This window comes from Octopus sinensis, linkage group LG25 (genome assembly GCF_006345805.1).
Source record: "Octopus sinensis linkage group LG25, ASM634580v1, whole genome shotgun sequence".
In the NCBI taxonomy this organism is placed as follows: Eukaryota; Metazoa; Mollusca; class Cephalopoda; order Octopoda; family Octopodidae; genus Octopus; species Octopus sinensis.
The window spans coordinates 1,629,376-1,649,375 of NC_043021.1; the positions used below are offsets into that span (position 1 = coordinate 1,629,376).

A 20,000-nucleotide genomic window follows, 5' to 3' on the forward strand; every position below is an offset into this window, starting at 1 on the left:
CGTTGATCTAAATAGGATTATCTTTTGTCCCAACCATCTTCCTTCGCCGTTCATGATAAACAATGGCCCCACACACCTCGCGGCACATATTGTACCAGTCCGTTATTGTATTTTCAGATTTTCCTGTTAGAGTCACTGCTGTGGTCATGGGTATATCCAAGACAAAGAAAGATATTAGTTCTGAAATCTCACTCAGGCCCAGCTTGCTGTTTAATTTGTTGTTAATGACTGTATAATGGAAAAATTGGTTTCTTTTACAAACTCAATGTTTAAGGTAGATAACCCTGGCTATACTGTTTGACAACGTGGTAGGTCGCATACTATACTAGCACCCGGAGGCGCAATGGCCCAGTGGTTAGGGCAGCGGACTCGCGGTCATAGGATCGCAGTTTCGATTCCCAAACCGGGCGTTGTGAGTGTTTATTGAGCGAAAACACCTAAAGCTCCACGAGGCTCCGGCAGGGGATGGTGGTGATCCCTGCTGTACTCTTTCACCACAACTTTCTCTCACACTTACTTCCTGTTTCTGTTGTACCTGTATTTCAAGGGGCCGGCCTTGTCACTCTCTGTGTCACGCTGAATATCCCCGAGAACTACGTTAAGGGTGCACGTGTCTGTGGAGTGCTCGGCCACTTACACATTAATTTCACGAGCAGGCTGTTCCGTTGATTCGGATCAACCGGAACCCTCATCGTCGTAACCGACGGAGTGCTTCCATCATACTAGCACCCAAAATTATATTTTGTAACTAATATTTCGAGGAGAATCCTTGTTCTGCTAAACGTGGTGTTCATGCCTTTCTCAAAAAAGAAAATGGTGTAAAATTGCCGCATCGGACTTGTGTCTTTAATAAACCTCATTCCGAAGAATTATTTGAAAGAGGGCCGTAGTAAGGCGTCAAGGTAGGCCATAACGCCCACGCTCGTCTCCGGTCCCACCATCCACCCCAAACAGTCGAATGAAGTGCCACTGAAAAGCCGCACACATCTGCTCGGAATCAAACAACAGCAGGAATCCCTTCTGATCCGTCAAAGACAAAATCGTAGCTTTGTTGCCATATTGCACCTCTGCCACCCTAACCTTTCCAACAACTTTTGTTCCCTCATGCCTTGGAGGAGACGCCCTAGTTCTGACAACTCAACTTTCGTGCCTGTTGCTGAAGAATTGGTAAAAGGTCAATGTTGCTGCCAGCACGTCAGTCGCGAGGCTTTTCCTAAGTGCCCCTTCTCGATTACTAAGTGACCCGTCCCCTGCTCCACAATCCTCTATTGCTATTACCTTACCAAACTTTTATCTACTCTAACCAAATGGCCCTTTTGAAGATTAACTACAATCGGTTGTGGATGATTACCCCAATTCCGGTCTCTGTAAACTTGGTACGCCGGGAAAAAACCTATTCATTTCTCAGTAAACGGGACTTTGTCTACGTAACCTATCTAGGTAGACTGTACAAATCCTAAATTTTGTGGTCTTATGTAGTCGACCAATTTGAATTGCGGACACTCTTAGCTATATGTGTGTGTGTGTAAGGTTGAAAAGGAACACACGAGATATGTATAAGGAAAAAAGTCAAGGTAGAAAATATTAAAATAATTTTATCATAAAAACCATTTTAGTGCCGGTTCCAGTCATTGAGACTTTTTCAATTCTAAGTACGGAAAACGAATAGTGGCAAAATTAAATGAAAAGTTTTTTTAACATATATTTCCATAGTATTCAAATGCAAGGGACATTTTCCTTGTTTCTGCCTGTCTCTGTCTCTCTTTTTATTGGACGATTTGAATGCCATCATGGATTCACGTCTCTGTTTCTGTGGGGATAGCTGATAGAAGAGAGACAGAGGCAGGCAGAAACAAGGAAATTGCCCCTTTTATTTTAATACTATGCAAATATTCTTTTAAAAACTTTTCATTTAATTTTTCCACAATTTAATTGTTTTCTATACTTAGAGTTGAAAAGTCTTAATGACTGAAACCGGTACTGAAATGTTTTTCATGATAAAATTATTTTAGCATTTTCTACCTTGACTTATTATTATTATATATATATATATATATATATATATATATATATATATATATATATATATATTATATATATATAGTTAATCCAAACATGAAAACACAAAGAGAAAACACAACAACGCGAGGACGTGGAACAAATATAGTATTATTGGACGCTCAGGAAAGGAAAGAAAGGAGGAGGATTTAACGTTTCGAGCGGAGCTCTTCATCAGAAACATAGAAAAAAGGAAAGGTCCAAGGAAGGGAAAACGGAGGGAAAAAAATCACCAACGATACACACGCGCTGCTGACGAACAGTATATTCTGTCTAGATACGATCCAGATGGGTCGATGTCACTTGTCCATCTTCAAGTTGGCTCATTCGGGAAATCCAGTCGGCATCTGTCAGCCAGTTGGGAACGACTGAGCAGGTTTGCGAGCTTTTATACCCACCTCCTCCATCAGCTATCTCCACACAATAGAGACGTCCATCCAAGATGACATTCAAATCGTCCAATAACACTAAAGAGCGGAATGTTCCCACGGAAACCGCCAAGAGGCTCGAAGGAATATGACTATCCCCTCCCAATTGCAGCATACACAGCGACTAGCCTAAAGGCTCTGCCTTCGCTGCTGTTCACTCCAGAGTTGCCAATTTACCGTCCGGGTTCAAGAAGATCGACCATATCTCGAGGACCAGGCCTTTCGGAAAAGAGCATCCATTCGCCTTCTATTCTGGGCCGGATAAGAGGGGTGAGATCTTAAAGTCGCCAAAAATAGATAATAAAGTCTTGTTTCGCCGATGGCTATCACATCCAAACCGAGTGACATGAGATCATTGAATAGATTCCCTAGCTTCCAGGTTGATCCCAGAACACATGCATTTATACAACCCACCCTTAAAGTTGCTATGTTGGTAGAAAAGAGGGATGAGAAATAGAAACAGGTTGCTTATCCATTTAATGGCTCTGAAGGCCGAATAATTCGGTCTTTATGAAATTCTGAGGTTTCTTTTAGAATTCCTTTATGAACCGACTGCCGACTCTTGCGCTGGGCTTCTAACACCAGTGGGGAAAATATCCTGCATAGTTTTGTATGTCTACGAGTTCCGGCCGCGTTATTTCCAAATTTTGTCGCATCTTGAAAATGTTAGTCCTGGAGACTTCTTCCTCTGTTTCAATGTTTTTCTTTTGCGCAATGAAGGACATCAGGGTTTTTTTTTCTTAATTCGTACTCGTTATCAGCGAAAGGTTTTGGGTTGGATGCGGTTTGACTGATGCGGTTGTGTTTGCGTGTCTGTCTGTCCGTGCTGTTCCTCAGTATCTTTTATCTTTTACTTGTTTAGAGAAGCGTAGTTATTTTTTTGTTTTTTTTTAATTATTGTCTTTTCTAGATGGAGGTGGGTATTTTATTGTCTTCGTTACTCCACCTCGTACGATGAGACTTCCACGTCGAAAAGATCCGATACATGTAGGAGCAGAAGGGTGTTTACGCGAGTGTCCATGTTATTTTTTGTGTTTGAATGACGTGGGGAGATATGCTTGTCATAGCAATCCGTGTTAGTTTCCATGAAGACAAAACAATTTTTTTCTAAATTTTATTTTGTGTTCTGCAGTTATTTGAATTAATTTTCGATTGTACTGACCCAGAAATATCTCTAGCCATACACTGGATACATTTTTATAACAGTTTTCTATTTATATGCGGTCCCCAATTCTCCTATTTTCATGGCAAATGGAATATGTCTGTATCTAAGTTCGGGTGATGTATTCTAAATATCGTCACTATGTTTCCCATCCATTTCTGTTTAGGCTTTGCTAATTGATTAAGCGTTCAGTTGATTATAAGGCGGCGAGCTGGCAGAAACGTTAGCACGCCGGGCGAAATGCTTAGCGGTATTTCGTCTGCGTTACGTTGTGAGTTCAAATTCCGCCGAGGTCGACTTTGCCTTTCATCCTTTCGGGGTTGATAAATTAAGTACCAGTTACGCACTGGGGTCGATATAATCGACTTAATACCTATGTCTGTCCTTGTTTCTCCCTTTTGTGTTTAGCCCCTTGTGGGTAATAAAGAAATAGGTTCAGTTGATTATTACAGTCTTCTACCGCAGTGCTTCTCAAACTATCTGATGTGTCGTACAGGCAGTTTTTTTTCTTCAATGTGCCAGGGACCGGTAATATTCCTTAGTAATATTAATCTATACCGGAAACAATATATATGTAGTGGCTTCATACAGGTATAGAATGGATTCGATCCTCAATCGCCAAATTTCACTTAACAGTACAACGGATTTTCCCACAGAGAAACATTAAGTTGACAGCAGTTACATTTGCCAGATGCCATCGCTAAGCAGAATAATATATTTGCCACTTGACATTTCTAACCTCTTCTAGGCCACCAAAAGCTAGGATAGAGATAACAGACCACCAACGAAATCTATTGTTCTCAACAATATGTCTGTCCTTCTGGCTGGTTTTGGATAGTTATAAAAACAAGAACTCCGTAAGCTAAAGTCAACTACCACCTATCTAAAAAATAGATTAGCCTGGAGAAGAGGCACCTTTGGATATTCTGGCGTGCCCTTAAATCTCCAGACTCCAGGTCGATGTATCGGTTGTGGCCCTCCTTGTTTTCATTGGCCCTTTCTTGAAGTATTGCAGAGTTGGAGCTTTCATACGCGGGAAATTATGTCAAGGTTATAGAAAACCTTCAGAGAAGAGTTGCTATAAACATACTATGGCCGAATGGTTAAGGAGTTTGTTTCGCAATTGGGAGGTTCTGGGTTCGATTCTACGGAAGTTGCGTATCAATTCTAGTCTGTAATTTTCATAGGTGCAAGCATAGCTGTGTGGTTAAGGAGTTTGCTTCCCAACCAGGTGGTGCAGAGTTCAGTCCCACTGCGCAGCATCCTGAACGTGTGTTTTCTTCGATAGCCGATCAAAGCCTTGTGGGGGAATTTGAAAGATGGAAACTGAAAGAAGCCTATAGTGTATGCGTGCGTATGTGTTTATGCGTGCGTGAGTGTATGTTTATGTGTGTGTGTGCTTATGTGTGTGTGTATCTGCTTATGTGTGCGTGTGTTTATGTGTGTGTGTGTGTGTGTGTGTGAGTGTGTTTATGTGCGTGTGTGTGTTTATATGTGTGCGTTTATGTGTGTGTGTGTGTGTGTCCTCCACCATCGCTTGACAACTGATGCTGATTTGTCTACGTTCCCGTGACTTAGCGGTTCAGCAAAAGACATCGATAGAGTAAGTACCAGACTGAAAATAAAGAAATGAGTACAGGGGTCGATTTGTTCGACTAAATCCTTCGAGGTGGTGCCCCAGTATGGCCGCAGTCCCCAAAAAACTGAATCGAGTAAACGATAAAAGATTTTAAAGACTTGCCCAAGAAAGGATTGTATTCTGGGACGTACCAAGACACACAGACAGAAAGACGAGGGTGAATCACTGCCGAAGGGTTTAGGAGCGAAAATAGCAAAGCCAGTGCCTTCTAGGGGTTTCGGAGAACAACAATAGTAAGGATCACAATGACAGCCGTCACTCGCGAGCGAGAATGCTTGGTCTCTTCAATGGGGGCTTCCTATGAAGGTAAATAACAAGCTCCAACCCCCGAAAAAGCACACACACACATACATACACACATACATACACACACACAACACAAGAAACAGCACAAATACGGGGTGAGAGAGAAAAGGAGAGAAAGAGTAGAGAAAGGAGAGAGAGCAGAAGGAGAAACAACAGGATGGACAGAGAGAGAGAGGGGGAGACAGAGAGCAAAAGAAAGAGAGAGAGAGAATGAGATAGACATAAGATCCGAGAGAGAGAGACAGCTGAGAGAGAGACAGATGAGAGAGAGAGACAGATGAGAGAGAGAGACAGATGAGAGAGAGAGAGAGAGCTGAGAGAGAGAGAGACAGATGAGAGAGAGACAGATGAGAGAGAGAGACAGATGAGAGAGAGAGAGAGAGCTGAGAGAGAGAGAGAGACAGATGAGAGAGAGAGACAGATGAGAGAGAGAGAGACAGATGAGAGAGAGAGAGACAGAGAGAGAGAGAGACAGAATAGAGAGAGAAAGAGCTGAGAGAGAGAGAGAGACAGATGAGAGAGAGAGAGAGAGACAGATGAGAGAGAGAGAGACAGATGAGAGAGAGAGAGAGACAGATGAGAGAGAGAGAGAGACATATGAGAGAGAGAGAGAGACATGAGAGAGAGAGAGACAGATGAGAGAGAGAGAGAGACATGAGAGAGAGAGAGACAGATGAGAGAGAGAGAGAGACAGATGAGAGAGAGTGAGAGAGACAGATGAGAGAGAGAGAGAAACAGCTGAGAGACAGAATAGAGAGAGATAGAGAGAGACTGGTAAGAGAAAGAGAGAGAGAAACAGACAGATGTGAGAGAAAGAGAGAGAGAGACAGCTGAGAGAGCGGGAGACAAAGAGACAGACATACTGAGAAAAGAAGCAGCGGGAAAGAAAGAAGAGGGTGAAAGCAGAGATAGAAAGAGAGAGAGGGGGAGAGAGAAATGAGTAAAAGAAAAAGTGAGAAGGTAAGAGAGAGAGAGGGGGAGAGAGAGAAAGAGATTCAGGTGTAAGTTGCCACATGATTCGCACAATAAACATCGTTAAGTTGGGGAAGTGAACAAGAAGACGTTACTAAGCGATAAACAAACGATCGAAATAACAGGCCAGCCGTGAGTAATCGAGCAACACCGGTCATTGAATTAGGCAGAGACAACAACTCGAAATAGTCTTCGTCAAAGCAAACAAAACAGACATACCAATGGCTATAAACGACTATATAGTAAGTAATTAACTTTAATTAATAGACTTATAACACTAATATATATACATATATATATGTGTGTATATATATTGAGATATATATATATATATATTGCACACCTACACACCTACACAAAAAGGCTTCTATTTATAAATTCCTTATAAATCTCTTTTGCATTACAGAAATGTGTTATTAATAATTTGCCAATTACGAAAAGCTAATGTCGAAATATTAAAAGAAAAAGGCACTACGGTACTTGACTGGTATTTACTTTTAGTGTACCTTTCCTCTTGCTTTAGAAGATTAAAAGATAAGGTTGACCCCGGCGGGATTTCCAAATATAATATAATATAATACAACATATATATATATATAATATATATATATGTATATGTATGTATGTATGAATAATTGATGAGGGTATTCGTAAGATATGATGTTTGGCTTCAGGTCAGCTCTGGTTAATCAGACTGGAGGTGAAAGTCATTCCACCCTTGACCGTCCTGTCGTCTTTTTTTTTTTTTATAGATGTCATCGTGCCCTACTGTGTCTTGTAAGATCGTTGTGTTGTGTGTGTGTTGTTGGTGCTGAGTGATTTGAGGGAGAACGATGCTGTTATTTCTTGCTGGTTGAACGGACCACGTAAAAGCTCCCTTTGCTGGCTTATAATAACATTAAGTTCCTGTACCCATACACTGAGAAGAGGGAGCGACTTCAGATGTCTAGGGTAGGACCCTCTTACGGGGACAAATAAAAAGAAAACGAAAAATAAAGTGCGTTAGTCATTAATTATAAATAAAAATAATAATTACCATGGCTATTCAATGTATGGAATACCAATGGTGCTTTAAATTATTTTGTTACGTAGTAGCTAATGCTGCTCTTTATTATAGGGAAGGACCCCTACAAACTCACTCCCGATAAGGGCTCTCTGGGCCAAAAATGTATTTTAGCGTCGCAACCTCATTAGCGTCACCTTTTGCAGTATTTATTTCGTTTTCTTTGTCAAGATTTATTGCGCAAATTTCCATCAATTATCGAAAATGGATAGATTAATAAAAGATAACAAGAACTTTTGGTGCAGTGAACCTCGGTCCATTGTAAACAAAAGCAGTCCTTGCATATCCTTTTAAATCATATATTCCTTATATATATATATATATTTGATTTGAAAACCCCACTGGAATGGGAGAAAGCGCTAATAATCTGAATGATATGATATATATATATGTAAAAAATGTAATATATAAATAAATATCTATAAACATGAACCATCCGATCTTCTGATTACCTCATTTCTTCTAATATATATATATATATATCGTTTTGGGTTTGGTTTGCAAGATTCTTTATGTGAGTTCGTGTGTTGAAGGATATTCTGTTGTGCCTGGGGAGAGCCATTCTCTTTTGGTGCCTTATAATTTAACACCATCACCGGTAAAATTTCCACTTATTTCTTTTTTATTTTTAAGTATTAAGTGGGCATTTTACCGGTGATTGTGTTAAACTATAAGGCACCAAAAGAGAATGGCCCTCCCCAGGTACAACAGAATATATATATATATAGCTATCTATGGGTAGATGGGGTGATTCTTCTGCCCATCCTCCTTCGAGGACCGCGCGCGTTGAAACCAACCGATAACATCTTAACAATTTTGTAATTTCAGCCCACTCATGCCCTTGACAAAGGCATGTGTGTGTGTGTGTGTATATATATATGTCTGTATACACACACAAATGGCGTTTCTATACAATAGCGTCGGAAATTATCTAGTGCACCAATAACCATAATTCCATTTCTAATATATGTTTAAAGCATTGTAGGTTATGATTATACAAAAAAAACAAAATGTCTTGGGTGCCGATCGCCTCCGTAACTTTTTTTTTTATCGGAAAAGCTACCTAGCAACCCTCTACGTGGCCGCCCCATTTATTAGAAATAGTCGGCAAATCTCCATTTGATCGCGCTTCCCAAACACTTGCTTCCGGGTTCTGTCCCACTGTGTGACACCGTCTACTATAGCCTTGTAAGGGAATTTGGTAGACCGAAACTGAAAGAAGCCTGTCATGTGTGTGTGTGTGTGTGTGTGCGGATCACTGCTTCACAACTGGTGATGGTGTGTTTACGTCTCCGCAACATAGCGGTTCGGCAAAAGAAAAACCGATAGAATAAGTACAAGGCTTTACAAAAAAAAAAAAAAAGTCTTGGGATCGATTTATTCGACTAAAGAAAATGTTTCTGGGCGGTGCTCCGGCATGGCCGCAGTCAAATGACTGAAACAAGTAGAAAAATAAAAGAAGAGAAGAATATATACAGTGGACAGTTGATGACGCTGATTAACAAAAAGCTGACGATGGCCATCGAATCTGTTCGATCAAGGTTGGCCAAGGGCTAAACAAAGTCATTTGGTATTGTCAGTGTGAACCTTGTCGGGTTGGTTGCGTGTGAGACTGACCTTCTTTTAATGCAGTCTAAAGAAAAATTCGACCTAAAAATATGAAAAGAAAAGCCGACAGGGAAAGGAAGAGTGAAAACGAAATAATTATAGAGGAGACTCGAGCAAACTGATTTGCTTAATGTCTTAGGTTTAAAAATAAATGGAAAAATATCAATGATATAAATGCTTTCTACTAAAGGCACAAGGCCTGGAATTTTAGAGGAGGCGGGGGGGGGGGTCGATCACATCGACCCCAGTGTTTCAAAAGGGATGGAAAGGCAAAGTCGACCTCAGCGGAATTCGAACTCAGAACGTAAAGAGCCGTAAGAAATGCTGTTATGAATTTTGTCCAGGAAGCTAACAATTCTGTCGGTTTGCCACCATGATTATAATAATAATAATAATAATAATAATAATCCTTTCTACTGTAGGCAGAAGGCCTGAAATTTTTGTGGTGGTGAAGAGAAGAGGCTCGTCTATTACATCGACCCCGGAAGGGTGAAAGACAAAGTCGACTTCGGCAGGGTTTGAACACTGAAAGTAGCGACGGGCGAAATACCGTTAAGCATTTCGTCCAGCGAATAATAATAATAATTCTTTCTACTAGAAGCACAAGGCCTCAAATTTGGTAGAAGGGATTAAGTCGATTTACATCGACCCCAGTGCGTAACTGGTACTAATTTTTTTGAACCCCCGAAAGGATGAAAGGTAAAGTCGACCGCGGCGGAATTTGAACTCGGATCGTAGCGACGGGCGAAATAACGCTATGCATTTCGTTCAGCGAATAAATAATAATAATGATAATGATGATGATGATGATGATGAGTTCAAATTTTGCCCACAGGGCCAGTATTTTCGGGGAACGACATCAGTCGATTACATCGACCTCAATGCGTAACTGGTATGTATTTCGTTGACCCTGAAAGGATGAAAGGCAAAATCGACCTCGGCGGAATTTGATCTCAGAACGTAAGGACAGGCGAAATACTAAGCGTTTCGTCCAACGAACAATAATAATAATAATAATAATTAATGACGATAAGCTTAAATTTTGTCACAAGGCCAGCAATTTCGGGAAAGGGCATAAGTCAATTACATTCGACCCCAGTGTTCAAGTGGTACGTATTTTATCGACCCCGAAAAGATGAAAAGTAACATCGGCCTCGGCAGAATTTGAACACAGGACTTAAAGAGGTGGAAGAAATGCCACTTAGCATTTTGTCCAAAAATTCTTAAAATTCTAATTCGTTTAATGAAGAGAAATTTGACTTTTAATTAGAGAAAGTAATAACCTGGAGGTCATTGTTAGTAACACTCAAAATCAGGGGGAGATAATTCCAAATACAATTTTTTTTTTTTAGTTCGGTTAATCCTCATTTAACAGACTCTTGATAAACGACATTCCAAGAATATCCCTCTTTCTTATATATATACTGTTTGTTTCAGTCATTTGACTGCGGCCATGCTGGAGCACCGATTTTAGTCGAGCAAATCGACCCCAGGACTTATTCTTTGTAAGCCTAGTACTTTATCGGTTTTTCTTGCCGAACCGCTAAGTTACGGGGACGTAAACACACTAGCATCGGTTGTCAAGCGATGGGGGGAGGGGGACAAACGCAGACACACGAACATTATATATATATATATATATATATACACACACGACAGGCTTCTTTCAGTTTCCGTCTACCAGTCCACTCACAAGGCTTTGGTCGGCCGGAGGCTATAGTAGAAGACACTTGCCCAAGGTGCCACGCAGTGGGAATGAACCCGGAACCATGTGGTTCGTAAGTAAACTACTTACCAAACAGCCACTTCACTTCACACATGAATAAATACAGCCTTGGCAATGGTTGGTGACCCTGTTTATGATGTGAGTGATGGTAGTGGTGGGGGGTAGTTGATGGAAGCAATTATTATTATTATTAAATTAATGATGATGATGATTATGATGATATTTGGTTTCAATTCCTGACAATCTCATTTTTGTACCATTGTTATCTTGCCCCACATTTGCCCCATTTCCCCAGAACTATAACGAAAAGTATTCCAGTTATGATATCATCCCATTTATATACATACATCCCAAATACTTGCATTCATGCTCACACACACACACACACACACAGCTGTATGGTTAAAAAGTTTTTCCTAATTTTTACAATATCTTTGGTTTGACCAATGCTTTGTGAGTGGATTTGGTAGACAGAAACTGAAAGAATCCTGTCGTATGTGTGTGTGTGTGTGTATATATATATATATAGGCACAGGAGTGGCTGTGTGGTAAGTAGCTTGCTAACCAACCACATGGTTCCGGGTTGAGTCCACTGCGTGGCATCTTGAGCAAGTGTCTTCTGCTATAGCCCCCGGGCCAACAGATGCCTTGTGAGTGGATTTGGTAGACGGAAACTGAAAGAAGCCTGTCGTATATATGTATAAATATATATGTATGTGTGTGTGTGTGTGTGTGTGTTTGTCCCCCTAGCATTGCTTGACAACCGATGCTGGTGTGTTTATGTCCCCGTCACTTAGCGGTTTGGCAAAAGAGACCAATAGAATAAGTAGTGGGCTTACAAAGAATAAGTCCCGGGGTCAATTTGCTCGACTAAAGGCGGTGCTCCAGCATGGCCGCAGTCAAATGACTGAAACAAGTAAAAGAGTATATATATATAGTACAAAGTAAGATAGGAGTTAAGGGTGTAACCCACTAAGGGATATCATTTATCCAATATACTGTTGGTAAAGTACCCAAATTCTTAATACATAAATGTTTTTAATTGCAATGCAATTAACTCATTTATTGTATTAAATGGGTGAAGGTAAGGAAATATTTTTACCATAAATTTATAATACAAATAAGAAAATGGAGAAACAAATTTAATTTGTTCATCAACTTTCGGATATTATAATGTTAGATTATTTATTCATTTAGCAAAATCCGAAAGTTGATGAGCAAACTAAATTTGTTCCTCCTTTTTCTTATTTGTATTATATATATATATATATATATATATATATATATATGGTGCTTTTTATGTACCACCGGCATGGGTATCACAACTACAATTTCCATTTGATTTTTTGATGTTGATGTACTTGACTCAACAGGTCTCCTCAAGCACAGCAGGTCACCCTATGATCCAAGGTAAGCACAGCAGGCCGTCCTGCGATCCACGGTACTTTGGATGGGCTGGGGCTGGTTATGTGAAGCTGGTGCAGGAAACAGCCATGAACTCATGTTATTTGTCAGGTCTTCGCAGTCACAGCATATCTCCAGAGGTCTCAGTCTTTCATCATTGCCTTTGTGAGGCCCAACGTTCGAAGGTCATGCTTGACCACCTCATCCCATGTCTTCCTGAGTCTACCTCTACCCCGGATTCCTTCGACTGTTTGGGAGTGGTAATTCTTCACACATCTCTCCTCATCCATCCGTAGTACATGACCATACCAGCGCAAACGTCTCTCTTGCATGCTACATCCGATGCTCCTTATGTCCAACATTTCTCTCAGGGTGCATCCAGCCTTAGAAAACCATGCCAAATCAGACTGGATCCTGGCACAGCTTTCCAATGTGCCAGCCCAGTCAAACCGTCCAACCCATGCCAACATGGACAACAGACATTAAATGATGAGATATATATATATATATATACACACACACAGGGTAAGATATTTGAGGACAGATTTATGTTCATTAAAAAAAAAAACAGATATAATAACAGATAATTTTATTTATCAAAAAATGCTATGAGGGTAAAAATAAGCCTTCTTTTCTATAATGTTATTCAATAAAGCCGTCTTCAGCTTCAACAACTGCTTCTATATGAGATCTAAATCATCTACATGCTCAAATCTAGTGGTCCTGGTTTCATTTTGGACATTACTCTGACTATGGCAGCTTTCAAAGGATCTTTGGTGTTATGGGTGTGTTCATTGATCCCTCACTCAACAATGCTCCATTTGTATTAGTCCAATGGATTGAGATCTAGGGAATTAGAAGGATAAATGTTAGGGGTTATGTGATCATGAAAATTTTCAGCCATCCATTCCTTATGTTACAAGAGCCAAGTGTGATAGTGCAGAGTCTTACTGAAACAGATATGGCCTTCCATTGCATACACTGTCTGTCCAGGGCTTAACAATTGTTTCCAGGACCTCAATGGAGGCAGCAGAGTTAACTCGAAGGCCTTGTGGAAAGAAGTAAGGAGGCATCACATGTTCTTCATTGCTGACAACCCCTAAAACCATGACAGTTGCAGGAAATTTTGTATGTATAACACTTGGAACTGCAGAAGGGTTTGCGCATAACCATCTGTCATTTCTTCCCCAATTAGAACTCAGCACTTCTTTGGGCAGCTGTCCCCACCCATACGCATCATATGACCAAACCGGCACAGTCTTCTCTCAGATGTCCCTTATCCCCAGTTTTTCTCTTAAATCATTTCCATATGTAGGCGTATGGCGTAGTGGTTAAGAGCGTGGGCTATTAACCCCAAGGTTCTGAGTTCGATTCCAAGCAGTAACCTGAATAATAATAATAATAATAATAATAATAATAACAACATCGAAAAATACCTTAGGAATGAGAACCCAGGTTCGAAATTTCCCCAAGACACCTGATGAAGGCTGGAGGGTACATCAGTCGAAACGTGTGTCAACAACAAACAAGATGAGGACAAATATCTGTCAAATGTAAATAATGTAAATTTTACATTCTGTCGTGTGGTCACACTGACATCACACATGTTTTACTGCCATGTAGCATAGCTGTACCTACACAGGCTCATACAATCTGCCTTTCACTCTGAGGGAGGGACCCTTAGTTACCAAACAAGCTAGTAACTCTCTGACCTTTGCCCAGCTCATTTTTAATCAAGCAGCAACACTTTCAGGACTCCCCCCCCCCAACTGCTAACTTGGCTGCCTAGGTAACAGAAGCTACTGACCACCTCTCATGAACCCCCACCCCCACCCCGCACCCAAGCATTTGAAGGAGTCTATTGTCTGCTCATTTTTATTGCTTTGTAACCACACATTTGCCACATGCAAAGACTATATTCTCTGTTAAAGTTCCTCTCACACCACTACACCTCTTATCTGTCCAAAGCTTGTACTGGGTACAACTTATAGAGTTTCTACCAACACCTTTCTTACAAACCAGGCAGAGACATCTCCCTCAACAGACTTTTGTTTATAGTCATATCTATATGTATATGTGTATGTGTGAGTGTGTATATATATATATATATATATATGCTTTATTAATAAAGACATCACAAACAGTTACTCAGAGTTTCATGTTCCCATCATCAGACAGTTTTGGTTGAGATTTCTCAATCAAAACTGTCCAAATGGGAACATGAAACTCTGAGTAACAGTGTTTGTGATGTCTTTGCAGCTATATTAATAAAGCATATTACTCTACCGATGATATATATATATATATATATATATATATATACATATGTAGAGGCATATGGCCCAGTGGTTAGAGCAGTGGACTTGCGGTCGAGGGATTGTGGGTCCGAATCTCAGACTGGGCAGTATGTGTGTTTGTGAGTGAAACACCTAAGCTCCACGCAGCCCCAGCAGAAGGTAATGGTGAACTTCTGCTGATTCTTTCGCCACAACTTTCTCTCACTCTTTCCTCTTGCATCTAGCAGCTCACCTGCGAGGGACTGGCATCCCGTCCAGGGGGGGAACCTATGTACCAATGAAACCGGAAAACCAGCCCTTATGAGTCAGGCATAGCTCAAGAAGGAACAAAAGACAAGATGTCTGCATGTGTATATATATATATATAGTCAGTGCATACGTATGCTTGCAGCAGCTGCTGTCATTGCATCTGTGAATCAATAAGTTTTGACTTTTATATATGCGTACATGCATATGTGTGTGTGTTGTGTGTTGCATCTGTGTGTGTATCTATATATACAGTACCAGATTTAGGACAAATGAGGTCCTGTGCTACTTAAGTTTTGAGGCCCCTTACTTGGACAGGGTGCCATTGACCAGGGACCCCTTACGGTGACTCCGGTGCACAGTCTTCTGCTTAAGCACACCGAAACACAATGGTAAATCTGTCACTGTATATATATATGTATATATATATATATATATCAAATGAAATAAATGAGAAACAGGACACAAAGGATGTTGCGGTACATATGTTTCGAATTTATCAAGTATTCACCCTGAATTTATTGTATATATTGTTCAGTCCCACTGCGTGGCATCTTGGGCAAGTGTCTTCTGCTATAGCCCCGGGCTGACCAATGCCTTGTGAGTGGATTTGGTAGATGGAAACTGAAAGAAGCCTGTCATATATATGTATATATATATATATATGTATGTGTGTGTGTGTCTGTGTTTGTCCCCCTAGCATTGCTTGACAACTGATGCTGGTGTGTTTACATCCCCGTCACTTAGTGGTTCGGCAAAAGAGACCGATAGAATAAGTACTGGGCTTACAAAGAATAAGTCCCGGGGTCGATTTGCTCGACTAAAGGCGGCGCTCCAGCATGGCCACAGTCAAATGACTAAAACAAGTAAAAGAGAGTATATATATATATATATATATATATATAAGGATAAGATCGTTAATTTAAATTAAATAATGACCTTACCAAGTGACCAGCATGGGAAAAAAACCCCTTCAAAGGTAATAATTATTATTAAAATTATAAATTAGGGTATCTACAGAAATCCGGGATCTGGAATTATCCAGTAATTTTTTTACTAGTTTTATTTTGTCTTTTTGTTTTCTCTCCTTGTGCTATATGAACACTTAAGGTGGTTTTAGAGTCAGATCATGGCTGCTATTTTCAGCATGTCGGTATCTTATATACATACACACACACACGCAAACATACATGCATATATATGCATTTATTACTTGCTAAATTTCTGAAATGTTTCACATGTTTTCACAGTTCCATTAATGGTTTACAACTGTAATTTCCTAATTAGTTGTGTTCTTTCTGGATTGAGGCAGTTAGTTTACATATCATCCAAGAACCCACGGTAATTACAGGTAAATATCTAATGCTATAATCTGGATGGGGTATCATCTACAGATTTCTCCTCAATTTGGTTTTGGAAATGTTTTATTTTTTCACTAACCTTTAACATATTAAGTTAACATCTACTGGACAACTAATTCTCATTTCTCAATCTCTGATCGTAATGTCTGGTCTGTTATCCCAGCATTTCACTGAAAACAATCTGCCAGTATTCTGAATGACTCTGTCCTCCATATCTTTGGGGTTTTTTAAAAATCTTTTGCTTGTTTTCAATCACTGAAAACTGCGGTCATGCTGGGGCATTGCCTTGAAGAATTTTAGCCAAACAAATCAACCCCACTCTCTTTTACTTGTTTCAGTCATTTGACTGTGGCCATGTTTTGTAAGCCTAGTACTTATTCTATCGGTCTCTTTTGCCGAACCGCTAAGTTACGGGGACGTAAACACATCAGCATCAGTTGGCAAGCGATGTTGGGGGGACAAACACAGGCATACATACATATATATATATACACACACACAACAGGCTTCTTCCAGTTTCCGTCTTTCAAATCCACTCACAAGGATTCAGTCCCATTACATGGCACCTTTGGCAAGTGTCTTCTACTATAGACTCGGGTTGACTAGAGCCTGGTGGGTAGATTTTGTGGACAGAAACTGAAAGAAGCCTGTCATATATATATATGTGTGCATGTGTCTCCCCATCACTGCTTGACAACCAGTGTTGGTATGTTTACATCCCTGTAACTTAGCAGTTTGGCAATAGTGACCGATAGAATAAGTAGTAGGCTTTAAAAGATAAGTCCCAGGGTCGATTTGTTTTACTAAATCCCTTCAAGGTGGTGCTCCAGCATGGCCACAATCAAATGATTGAAACGAGTAAAAGAATAAAAGTACATCTCTATATAAATATATGTGTGTGTTGGTGTATATATATGCCTATATGTATGTGCATGTGTACACACACACATACAAAAATTTATATACCTGATCACATGAACATATCCAAAACAAATGCTATTTGAGTCACATTTTGTCTCTGAAAACACGAGAATTTCTAAACTCTGGTGAGAAGCAAGACAATGGCTGCATAGCTCCAGATCTTTCTATCCCAACTTTTGAAATTCAGAGAAATTTTTTCTTTTGTACTCTAGGCACAAGGCCCGAAATTTTGGGGGTAGGTGGTGGTGGTGGTGGGGCAGTTGATTAGATCAACCCAGTTTTGCAACTAGTACTTAATTTATCGGCCCCGAAAGGATGAAAGGCAAAGTCGTCCTCAGCGGAATTTGAACTCAGAATCAACTTTCATGATCAACCTGTGTTCAAAAGTTTGTCAATGAATAAAACAAAGTGTGGTTGCTAACATGACATGTTGCTGAGTCCTGTTGAAGCCATGCATTACTTTTTGCAATCTCAGTTAGCTGCTCAATAAACTGATCAATTATCTCTCAATAACGTTCCGAATTCAAGGTTTCTTGGTAAAAAATCGGTCCTACTATTTCTTGCCTGCTGATAGCCATCCATACACCAACCTTCACTGCATGTAAGATTGATTCGACAAACTCGTGAGGATTGAGAGTACTCCAGATGCGAGTGTTTTGCGAATTTAGGTATCCCAATAGATGAATCCAAACCTCGTCACTAAAGAAGGTCATGTCAATCAGAGAGAGAGCTGATCTGAGCCAATCGGGGAGAGAGCTGATTTGAGCCAGTCGGGGAGAGCTGATCTGAGCCAATCGGGGAGAGAGCTGATCTGAGCCAGTCGGGGAGAGAGCTGATCTGAGCCAGTCGGGGAGAGAGCTGATCTGAGCCAGTCGGGGAGAGAGCTGATCCGAGCCAGTCGGGGAGAGCTGATCTGAGCCAGTCGGGGAGAGCTGATCCGAGCCAGTCGGGGAGAGCTGATCCTAGCCAGTCGGGGAGGGCTGATCGGAGCCAGTCAGGGAGGGCTGATCGGAGCCAGTCGGGGAGGGCTAATCCAAGCCAGTCGGGGAGGGCTGATCCGAGCCAATCGGGGAGAGCTGATCCGAGCTGGGACACTGCCTTGAAGGGTTTTAGTCAAACAAGTCAACCCCAGGTCTTATTTTTTAAGCCTAGTACTTATTGTATCAGGCTCTTTTGCCGAACTGCTAAGTTACAGGGACGTAACCACACCAACACCGAGGACAAACATAAAGACACACATACATATTTATATATATGTATGCATGCACACTCACACAACGGGATTCTTTCAGTTTCCGTCAACCAGATCCACTCGAATCCACTCACAAGGCTTTGGTGAGCCTGAGGTTATAGTCGAAGATCCTTGCCCCAAGGTGTCATGCAGTGGAACTTAAACCCCGGAACTACGTGGTTGGGAAGCAAGCTTCTTACCCACACAGCCACGCCTGAGCCTGTGTAATAATAATTTAAAAAAAGAACACAGAAACGTGTAAATGATTGTGTGTGTGTGTGTGTGTGTGTGTGTGTGTCTGTGTGTGTGTGTGTCTGTGTGTGCGTGTGTGTGTGTGTGTGTGGTTTACAATGGCTAACTTAACTCTGCCCTGATGCAATTGTTTTCTTGCTTGTATCAAATAACCATCCAGACTTGTACAACTTAAAAATAGAGAGAGAGAGAGAGGCATATGCGCACCTATCACTCTCTCTTTCACTCTCTCTGTTTGTCATCCTCTTCTCTCTCTCACTTTTTCCTTATTTCCTGTCTCTCTCTCTCTCTCTCTCTCTCTCTCTTTGTTGTCTTTCTGGCTGTCTGTCTCTCTCTATCTTTATTCGACTCACTCACACACTCTGTCTCTCTCTCACTTTCCTCAAGTCTCACTTTCCTTCCTCTCTCTTTCTGTCTCTGCCTTTCTTTACCTCTCTATCTCTGTTTGGTCTTCTCTTCATATATTTCTCTCTCTCATTCTCTCACCCTGTCTATCCCTCTCTGTCTCACTCTCTCTCTCTCTCTCTCTCTCTGCATGTGTCTCTCTTACTCTCCCTGTCTATCTTTCTCTTTTTGTCTCTATATATATCTCTTTTTTCCCCCTCTCTGTCTCTCTCTGACTGTCTGTCTCTTTGTCTCTTTGTCTCTCTCTCTCTCTCTCTCTCTCTCTCTCTGCATCTCTCTCTCTCCTTCCCTCTATGTCGCTCTTTCTCCCCGTTTCATTATTATCACTAATTCTTTATTTCTCTCTTTACCACTCTCTCACTCTCTCCTGGTCTGGTCCTCTCTTTATATCTCTCTTTCTCTCTGTCTCTTTTCTTCCTTTATATCTTTCTGTATCTCTCTCTCCCTCTTTATATCTGTCTTTGTGTGTGTGTATATACATCTATCTATCTATCTATAAATATCTCTCTCTCTCTCTCTCTCCCCACCCATTCAATAACTTGTAGTTCTCCATGTCAACCACCTGTTACTCTGTGTGTGTGTCTATGGAGAGAGAGAGAGAGAGAGAGAGAGATAAAGAGACGACAAGGTGTGCAAATCTGTGATAATAACTGAATTGTTTGCCGTTGGCCAGCAGCAGACTTCGGTTTTTGTTGTTTGTCTTCGTCTTCGTTGCCTTCTTCTTTTTATCATTGTTTCTCTCTCTCAGCCTGTTTTTGCTGTTAACCCCTTGCTACAAGTGGCTGCGTATACCAACCCAACTTCTCACCACACACACTCACCGTAAGCTTTTATCTCGATAACGACCTTCACCGCTTCGATTATATATCGACCTGTCTTTTTTTTTCTACCAAACTAATCTATTTGCCCAGTGCGTGCATG

At 40.8% G+C, this 20,000-nt stretch overlaps 1 protein-coding gene across 2 annotated transcripts in view; it reads left to right on the forward strand.

Moving 5' to 3' along the window:
* Positions 1-6,593: 6,593 nt before the first annotated feature.
* Positions 6,594-20,000, forward strand: part of LOC115224390 (NADH-cytochrome b5 reductase 3-like) — a 40,346-nt gene continuing 26,939 nt past the window's right edge. Inside the window, exons 1-2 of one of the 2 annotated variants that reach the window (XM_036513444.1) lie at positions 6,594-6,807; positions 16,160-16,260. Coding sequence is in view for 1 of the 2 variants with exons in the window: in XM_029795277.2 (XP_029651137.1) it covers positions 6,787-6,807 (21 nt within the window). In the remaining variant the exon portion in view is untranslated. The remainder of the gene's footprint in view (positions 6,808-16,159; positions 16,261-20,000) is intronic. The other variant, XM_029795277.2, reaches the window with a different exon arrangement.